At 37.0% G+C, this 9,864-nt stretch overlaps 1 protein-coding gene across 1 annotated transcript; it reads left to right on the forward strand.

Annotated features, from left to right (window-relative positions):
* The first annotated feature begins 302 nt into the window (after positions 1–302).
* Positions 303–9,701, forward strand: gcshb (glycine cleavage system protein H (aminomethyl carrier), b). Its single transcript, XM_088333269.1, has 5 exons — positions 303–495; positions 4,829–4,908; positions 8,969–9,032; positions 9,113–9,244; positions 9,314–9,701. The coding sequence occupies exons 1-5, from the start codon at positions 354–356 to the stop codon at positions 9,406–9,408; spliced, it is 513 nt and encodes a 170-aa protein (XP_088189395.1). The 5' UTR covers positions 303–353; the 3' UTR covers positions 9,409–9,701.
* The last annotated feature ends 163 nt before the right edge of the window (positions 9,702–9,864 follow it).

Below are 9,864 nucleotides of genomic sequence, written 5' to 3' on the forward strand. Positions count from 1 at the left end.
CTTTTTGGGAATTTGTTCACACTACAAGTGTCTCAGCCAGTCTTCGATTTTGTGGGTTAACCTCACCAAACTACATACTGGTTTTGAAGTTAAGGCTGTTGTTGACAATCCATGGACTTTTTATTTGATACCTTTTGCTAGACTCCATTCTGCTTTCCTTTCGGGGTTAATAACAAGATCTCGCCTGCTTTTAGCTGCTTCCGCCACACTTTGCTATGACCGTAATCTGCAGATTGACCGCTAGATGTCAGCAAATGCGAAAGCCCGTCTGACCCTAGTTAGTAGTGATGCGCGTTCCCGAGGTCAAGTGCAAGTGCACGCGCGGGCTCCCATGCGCATCACACGAAGTGAAGATGGCGATGAGTGTGGCGCTCCGGTGCTTCTCCGCAAACTTCCCCAGCGGACTTCCGCGGCTGTCCTCGTCAGCGGCTTTCCCGGCCACACGGCTCCTATGGGCGGCGAGGACATTGTGCACCACGGCCGCCCACACGGAAGGTAAAACGCTTGCAAATCGAAATGACAAATTCCAAACGGAAGTGCATGTCACGTTCGACCGGCTGGACAGCCACAAACTTTTTTTTTAACCAATTTAAGATTAGCAGGAGCTTGTTAGCCACGTTTACGTGCAGTTTTGAGCGCGTGCCCAAAATAAACTTTTGTTACCGCCAAGTCGAATAAAAACCGTTATTATTTAGTTACTATTTACTTCATTAAAAAATCCATTACCACCTGGATTAATGACACCCAAAAGTCGCGTGTTATTTTAAAGTCACTATCTCAAAATCAACGCCTGTACTTGCATTGAAGCCGACCACCACAAACTGCCTAGAATGACCACATGATTAATTTAATAGAAGAAATGAGAAGTTGGAACTGATTAATCCCGTTTTCATGCATTTCAATGGGAAACGTGTTTTGGTTTACAGCGGTTTCATGATCCAACCTCACTGCTGGAATCAATATCGTAAGGAGAGGCACCATTGTATTCATTAGGAGTGGGACGAAAAATCTATTCTTGTGTGTTTATATATCTTGATTTTATTTTTGACAGATTCAAAATTGACTGTTTCTTATGACTTCATATCCAGCATGTAAAAATGCGGGAAAGTAAATGGAAGTGTAAAATGGAGTGAGACAGCAGGCAACGAGAACTCCGACCGGTGCCCCTTGATTTGAAATCCATGGTTTTCATTGTCTTGCTTGAAATAATTGTCAGCGTCCAGATTTACTGACAGACTGATGTGCATGGTTTAAACATAATTTATGGTTTATTGTCCCAGTGTATAATTATGGTTGTGTTTTTAGTATCATAAACTAAATCCCAATCATCAATCATATCGAATAGCAAAACTTGTAGAATCGCAATTATCAAGAATCGTGATATAAATTGAATCGGCACCTTAGTACAATCGAATCGTGACCAAAGCGTATCCTCCAACCCTTTGTATTAATGCAAGTATTTCATTTTATCCGAGCTTTTTCACAAGGAAACGGCATCTCCGACTGTTCTCTCCCAGCCATGCATCAACCTACGTCAACCATGCGTTCACGTTGTTGACTCAAAACTGCAGGAGTAGCAGTATGAGTTTGACTAGAGCGGGAGGAGATTTGTATGTTGGGTTGTGTTTTTAGTCGCAATTTACAAAATTATGCCCGGCCGCTGAGCATACAGGTGCAATAATCGCAATTTTAAGGAACACAATTTGTTTTGCAATTCCAAGAGGAAACGGGCCGTTTTTCTCTTGACTTTTTTTTATACTTATGGCATCCTTGGAAAGCATACATAGTATCGATCTGAAAAAAATGTGAAATTGATCATCCCTAGTCATATCTCAGTCTTTTTTTTAAAACGAGAGTGCTGTTGAAACTGTCTAGAATGCGGCAGGAAATTGCCCAATCCTGTCTTTGGAAAATAAAGCATTCCATTGCTCAATATTGTTGCTTTCTTCCAGTAATCCACCGAGTAACTGTTATATTCATCCATATGAGTAATTGACAGCAACTTACTTTATTTTTCTAAATTATCTGCAAAAGTAATCAAATATATAAAATAAAGTAAAAAGAACTTGCACATATTTTTGCTGGTTCTATGTATTACCTTTTTATATATGTATAAAGTGTGCCTTGGCTCCAAAAAGGTTGGACACTGATATACTACAACCTCGATAAATGTGTTCCAGCAAAATCCATATTTATGCACAATTGTGGCTAATCGGGAAGAACGGGAGATTTCCCGAAGGGCCGTCTCATGTCAAAGTGGAGTTTGGCCTGTTGGATGAGAAAAATAATTTTAATATGTATCTGTGACTTGCACTATCTAAACTTAATTGCGCATTCATTCTCTCATCAGCTATTTGGCTACATTCAGCGGAACTTCAACGTAGCGGATGAAATGATTTTTACCATATGGGGGAAATCTTCCCTTCTAAATCTTAAGTTGGTTTGGCCCACCACCATTCTTCTTTTCTGTAGCGGTAAAATGAACACAGCAGCGCAAGTGATATGAGGCAGGGGGCAGAAAGGTGCTATTAGGAACCGAAAAAGACTGGAAAATAATTAAAAAACGTGTTAAAAGCAGGAATGTTATCATTTTTTTCACTCTTCTTGCACTTTTTGCCTGTCATCAGTGTGTCTCCAGTTGTGTGATATGCTGCGTATTTGCAGAATTTAGCAATTACTCACATAAGCTCGTATTGATGGATGTCTTTTTTTTTGAGAAGCGGATCTTTCTGCTTAGCTCACTAAAAAGAGCCGTCTGTTTTGGTCTCCAAAGGCTTCTTAAGGTTTTTTTTTTTTTTTTTTTTTTTTTTTTTTTTTTTTTTTTAAATCCATGTATTAAAAATGTTATGTAACATTCTGCACAAGATTACTTTTTCTTAAACTGGACCCTGGCATTGACAGGCAGCAGTGTGTGACAATACTCTTACTTGATTCTGTGACAGTCACTGGGAAAAACTTTTTTTTTTTCTGGAATTTTGACTATCATATCGCTTGCGGCTTACATTTGTTGAAAAACAAACTTTCCAGTAATGACAATAAGTCCTTGGATTTCTGTGATTCATTAATGGCCTTAAAGCTCTTTGTATGTAACTAGGGTACCCGCAGACTTTCAAAGTCTTAAAAGGTATTAAGTTAATTATTTTAAAACAAGGCATTGATTGGCATTAAAATGTCTTAAATTCAATTTTCAAAAGTCTTTAAAATGTGATCACATTTAGGAGATTTATATTTGTCTGATTTTCATCTTATTTTATGGTTCCAAAATAGAATTGGGGCTAACGTTTTAAACTAAAGTTCAGGCTCCTTATTAAGGTTGGTTGGTTGGTTGGATCCTTTAAGCACAAGGGTCGTAGATGCACCATCTCCTGTGGTGTGTCTTGGGCAAGTACAGTCTGGAGGCGCCCATCCCTTTCCAGGCCACCTTATTAGGGTATCAAACTGAATTTGGGGTTCTGAAATAGGGTTGGGGCTACTGTTGGGTGTGGGTTTAGTGTTAGGAACTAAGGTTTGAGTTCCATATTAGGGTTGTAAACTCGATGTAGAGTTCCAAAATAGGTTTAGTGCAAAGGTTACGATTTGAAACAGGGTTGGGACTAGACTTATAACTAGAGATAGGTGTAGGGCTAGGGTTTGGACTACAAGTTGGGGTTTGAAACTAAGGTTTAGGCCCCCGTCCTTTTGACCGTTGCCGTATTTCTTCTTTTCTGGTCCTGAGAAAATTGCCTTTGCAAGTCCTTTAAAAGTGCTCGAATTTGCCCACACACATCAATAATATTTATATTTGTTTGAACTAAAGGAAAGGTTTTTCATGCATCATGATAAAAATGCATCATGCATGTAGCAGAAGTATTTTGGAATAAGTAGTCATTGTTTGTTTTTGTTTGTTTCAATTTTTTTTTTCCTTGTCTTTTTTTCTTGAATTTGATTTCAAAATGCATTAAAGCTGTATTCAAAACTTTTAAATTTAACTTTCCTTAAGCTGTAAGAACCCTGAGTATAGAATGTGACAATACCTATGTATTTGTATCTATATTCAAATGATTTATGTGTTAAAATTGGATATCAATATTAAATGGTGCCTTCAAAATAAAAAAAATAAATGATTTTAAATAAGTTATATAATTAAATAATGCTTTGAAAATGACAACTGAACTGAAATAAATAGAATATTCCTTTAAAAATAAAATTTAAAAAATTGTCCCATTTGAAAATACATAATTAATGTAGTCACAGGGCAGCTTTAATTACAATTACAATTGTTTTTATTGTCCTTGAGATCAATGTTGTGAAACATTGTATGCAACGAGATTAAATATGGCACTCCAGGGTAAAACATGTTGTTATAGAGACTTTAAAGACAAAAGGACAAAAGACTCAGGATGAACAGGCCATAAAAAAAGAAAAAATTACAACATAGTGCTTATAAAAACTGGCCTGAGTCATAATAAGAATAATGCATTAAAGAATAGTGCAATGAAAACGAAAGTCGGTAAGGTCAGTAAGAGCGAGAGTTGCATTGATAGATGTCGAAAAATAAACAACAAAAATTAATTCATTCATTCATAAATGGTTACAGTATGTATAAATGCTTTGTTGTAATTATGCATTTCCGATTTTGTCTACCGTTGTTCCGTTCTAAAAGGTGCACTGGAGTACAAGGCACACTTTTGAATTACTAGCAGATTTGGTTTTTTTTAGGTGCGCCATATAGTTCAGAAAATACTGTAATTTGTCTTAACTTTTTTGTTTTTCAATTACCTGTATTTTCATAGCAATACTGATTAATTCACATATTTTGTTCCTTTGTCTGGGTTTGTTCTTTGTGCAGCTTTAAAGTTCACAGATAAGCACGAGTGGGTGCGAGTAGAAGGTGACATTGGCACCGTCGGTATCAGCAAATATGCTCAGGTAAGTCTTTGTTCTTTTGCTAATCATTGGTTTATGATTGTTTGTGTTAGATTTTATCCACAGGTTTGATGATGATTGGTGGGTGGGGAGTTCAGAAGCTGCAGAGTTTAGTTTACTAGAAGCTGTATTTTGCCCCCATTTGCAGCAACTTTTAGCCAAAATCAAATCATTGTATTCCTTGTAAATGGATAAAGTTCATGCTGCCTCACTAATTATTCATATTTTATTTGTACAATAGGAAGGGGCGTTAATCGTTGCTCAGGTAGTAAGTTTACAACCAATCATTTTTTCCCTCTTTACAATACTGTTTCCTACATTTCCCTACAGGGCTAAGCAGAAAATTCTGATTACTTTTGTATGGGTTTACTCGGCATACCTCATCATTTTTTTTTTCTTTAATCTGTTTTTCCACTTGTATTTTTGTGACTATGATATAACTGTTACTCAAGCTGAGGTAATGACCAATTATGGCTAAGCTTCACAATACAAGCGAGTCGTTATTGATTATTGCCTGTACTTTTAACCGCCTCATTGTCATCTTCACTGAGTAGCAAGAAACAACAAAATGGCAGTGTTCTCAAATACAGTGGCCCCTCTACATACGAGAGTATTTTGTTCCCAGATAGTTTGTATCTCGAATTTGTCGTGTCTCGAACACATTTTCCACACAATAATTAACTGAAACCCAATTAATCTTTTCCTGCCCTCCCAAAAGCATCCAAGTTAACCCTAAATGGCTATAAAACACATCTTGCTGATTGCTAAACATATCCAAATTGTAATTGAACATAAAAATGAAGTAGTAAGACAAATAGGATCATATTCACAAAATAAAATGTGTGTTTATTATGAGTGCTTACCGTGGAAGAAGTTGGCGGTTGCTTACTTTATGAATATTTAAAGCACATTGGTTCTCCTCATGATACACCAGCAGTGAATTTACGTTTAGTTACCACTTAAATTAGCACACAATGCTAAGGTTAGACAATCTTTCATGGGCTTTCATTTAGAGCACTCAGCACCATAGTGGTATCATCTGAAAAATAGTTGTGATTTTCTCTTGTATGCCGAACAAGATTTTTGCCCGGAAGATGTCTCGTATCTTGAATTGCAGCCCTTTGAGACTCCTTTTGAATAAGGGCTGTACAAATAAGCATGACTTGACTTGAATTTCTCGTATCTAGAGTGTCTGCTCACTTAGAGGGGGCTACTGTACAGGTTTCCTTTAAAATTCCTGAATTTCCTGAACATTAGTGCAAGGATTACATGTCAATTATGGACATTGATAATGGACCATGACAAAAAAGTAGGTTTCCTAGTGGTAATCTGAAATTGAAATAATTTCCTGCAAATGAAAATGTAAGCTACAACACCTGTATGGGGAGCGATCCGTCTCAAAAACATATAATCCTGTCTTGAAAAATGCACACTCAAGATTAAAAATCGCCTATATAAATCCCAGATGGCTCTGCAAAGTACATGATTCACATTGTATTTTTTTTGTAATGGAACTTAAAGAAATGCTCCCCATGATTAACCAATTTTAAAGAAGTGAAAAATGCCGCACAAGGGGAAAAAAGTCAAGCGCATTTACCTCAGACTTCTTGAGATAATTGACAAGGTCTCACTCTCAAGGCCAAGTAATGTTGACACACCAACTCAGGACACGGTCACAAGTCAGTGCAGAGCACATGCTTAATCAGATTGTCGTTTTTAGTCTTTAGATGACAGTTTCAGATTAATGTAGTTGTTTTTTGTCAGATGACAACATGAGGATCATATTACAGTCTTCTCTTTTGACATGTGAAAGTGTGCAACATGTGACCCAGAAATAATGGTAGTTACCTATTAAGTCTAAATGCACCCTCCACTACTTATTTTGAGTCTGTTTTTCCTAAACTAATATGTACTGTACCTATTGTGTTCTCTTACATAATTTGGAGGGGGTGCCTAGTTCTGGAAGTGGCTCACACAATAAAAGAAAGGCACTGAGCCTCAACTTAAATTCACTTTTCTTTTGAACTGCTGACGTTAGCAATATATGGATTCATAACTGATTTCATGAGCAGGTCACAGTTTTGCTCTGCACATTTGTATGTGTACAAAAACTTGGAGGGCTTAATCGCTGAAACCATCTATTCAGTGAAGATGAAATTTGCAATAAGCAACCACGTTCTTGTAGTGTGTTGCAATGGCAACTTTCTGTTAAATGACACACACAGCCCATGTAACGCAATTTCCAATGATTAGACTTTAAATTATATTTTCAAAAGGTTTGTTGATATCTGTTTTTTGTGCAAATTGCTGAAACGGATGTATTTGAAATAATTGAATATTTAAAGGTTGTGTGCTTCATATAAGGTGTCGGTGAAAAGTTCAAAGTATATTCATATTTTCTATTTTAAAGGTTGGATGCATGGTTTGAGGTGTCCTTAAAAAGTTTAAGATTAGATATTTTCTGTATTAAGTATGCTTTTACAATGCGCATCTGAAATCAAAGAGCCTTTTCATTTATATTTTTCAATGTGACTATCTGCTTTTATCTTATCTTTACCGTAGGGGTTCCAGCCATTGAGCGCATTACGCTAGAGGAAAGGGGGATGTGGGAGGAGTGATTTGTGTTTTTCTTTTATTCTAGGATAACAATGGTGCAATTAAGAAAAGTACTGTGTCAAATACATTCCAAATGCCAACCACAACCCCCAAAAAGATGAAAAAAAGAACACATCTTAAAATTTCACATACTTGCACTTGCAACAAAAGGGGCTTGACATGTGCTGCAATGATGATTTCAGCCTGAAGATGGCATCAGCAAGTAAAATATTTTAAAGATGCGTACCGAACGCCACTTTTAAGTACGCAAAAACAATGACCAGTTGAGTTCAAATAGCCCTTATCAATCTGATTTTATCTTTTATCATCTCCTTAGGAAGCAGGAAAGGGGACAGGGGGGTGGCGATTGATTTTATGCTCATTAGTGTAGCATGAAAATGGTGCAAGTAAGAAAAGGACTGTTTCAAATACAGTCCAAACGCCAACCTAAAACCCCAAAAAGATGATAACAAGAGGAGTTCATACAAGCGCATCTAAGAAATGCACAAACTTGTACCTGCCAACTAGCTGCAATGATGACATAAGCCAAAAGATGGCCTATAAAACATTTTCAAATCCAGCACCTTTAAATATCCACCTTTGACACACTGTCCATTTAGAAGTTAAAAATCAAGCTTTTGAATGTCACACGATAGTGTGTTGATAATGATAATGACATTGATTATTATATTAAACAAGACGAGGCAAATGTATGACATTTTTCAATTACTAGAATTATATTTTTTTCACATTGCTTAATCGGATGTGTATAGTTAAAAAAAAATTGAACATTTAAATATCAAAATTTGACAAACTGTCCCTTTTAAGGGTAAAGTAAGTTTTTGTTTTAATAATAATTATCGTGATTTTCCTGATAATTTTGAGGATGGTGATTATAATGACAACTGTCATGATAATAATAGTTTGTTTCCCTTTTTTTCATTCATTTTCTTTTAAAATGAAAAGTAGAAGCATTTATGTAGTTGTTTTTTCTGCAAAATAAATATTCAACAATTTAGGTTTGTCCGTGATACTGTAAGCTGCACTACATTGAAAACTCGGGAATTCATCTCTAGAGATGTTGCAATCATAAAGTGTCACTTTTACAAGATACTACTACTTTTTTTTTTACGCCCGAACAAAATGAATTGAAATACTTGTAAGGCAGAAGACACAAGACTCCCCCAGGTAATCAAGGCAGGCACACTAGAAAGAGAAGCAGCATAAGCCGGGAACACAGCTTTTTTATTAGTTCATCATCAATCTTTTTACCTCTGACAATTGACTTTGTTTTTGGGGTGCCATTTTTTTGTCATTAAATTGCTAACTCTGATAGTAATTATTGTTTTGGGTGCACGGCAGCAACAGCTAAATGGAATATCTCTTCATTTCAATCAGAACAGATTTGAGTTAAACATGAAGAAAAAAAATGTCATGAATTAGAGCTCTTGCATTTTACATTTTGTAGGAAGCTTTAGGCGACGTTGTTTACTGCGGACTCCCCGAAGTGGGCCAAATCCTTGAACAAATGGGTAAGATTGGCCCCCGCGGCACCCTTGTGCAGAAGTGTGCTGGCAGAGATAAGGCGCGCGTCTCCATTTTTACGTTGCAGAGGAGTTTGGCGCCTTGGAAAGCGTGAAAGCCGCCAGCGAGCTTTACTCCCCGCTAACTGGCAAAGTGAAGGAAATCAACACCGAGCTGGCGGAAAATCCCGGACTGGTGAATAAAGCCTGCTACTCAGACGGTGAGCACCTAAACAGAAACGAGCATTCGAGCGTGATCTCGACCTTAAGCTAGAAGTCTTGCTTTTCAGGTTGGCTCATCAAGATGACAATCGACAAGCCGGATGAGCTTCAAGGCCTCATGGATCAAGCTGCTTATGATGATTTTATCAAATCACTGGAATAGTAAAACATTCCACTCACTATGCTCCTTTTGTACTTTAGTAACATCCTCAACGACCCTTCTTCTTCTGTGCTATTTATTGTCGACCTAAAAATGTGCCATAAGAATCATATTAGTCTGTCAAAGGCTTTTATTTTGAAGTTTTTGTTGTCGGGGAAAAGCACATAAGGGCCAAGGAATCTCTGGGTTTATTTTCTGGTGCTCTATTTAAAATCTGCACCAGTGAGATTGAAAACTGGACAATAAGGGTAAATACTGTCAAATTCAATAAAGTTTTCGTTTTCCTATGAGGAAAACCGACCTGTGTTGAAAATGTTTCTTTTTCATTTGCTCCAACATAACTTTGATTGTCACAATGCAACTGCTGGCCGTACATTTTACACCTAGGCTTTCGGGTCCAGTATGATTTGTAGTATGTGACCGGATCGGCTCTTTGAGCTGGCTCTTGGAAATGAAATT

This window comes from Urocampus carinirostris, chromosome 4 (assembly GCF_059441175.1).
Source record: "Urocampus carinirostris isolate Australia breed hairy pipefish chromosome 4, RoL_Ucar_1.0, whole genome shotgun sequence".
Lineage (NCBI taxonomy): Eukaryota > Metazoa > Chordata > Actinopteri > Syngnathiformes > Syngnathidae > Urocampus > Urocampus carinirostris.

Excerpts from the sequence above, each read along its gene's own strand:
- gcshb (XM_088333269.1), top strand. The coding sequence starts at position 354 with ATGGCGATGAGTGTGGCGCTCCGGTGCTTCTCCGCAAACTTCCCCAGC. Across the intron at positions 496-4,828 it reads CACGGCCGCCCACACGGAAG|CTTTAAAGTTCACAGATAAG; the intron begins GTAAAACGCTTG and ends TTCTTTGTGCAG. Across the intron at positions 9,245-9,313 it reads TAAAGCCTGCTACTCAGACG|GTTGGCTCATCAAGATGACA; the intron begins GTGAGCACCTAA and ends CTTGCTTTTCAG.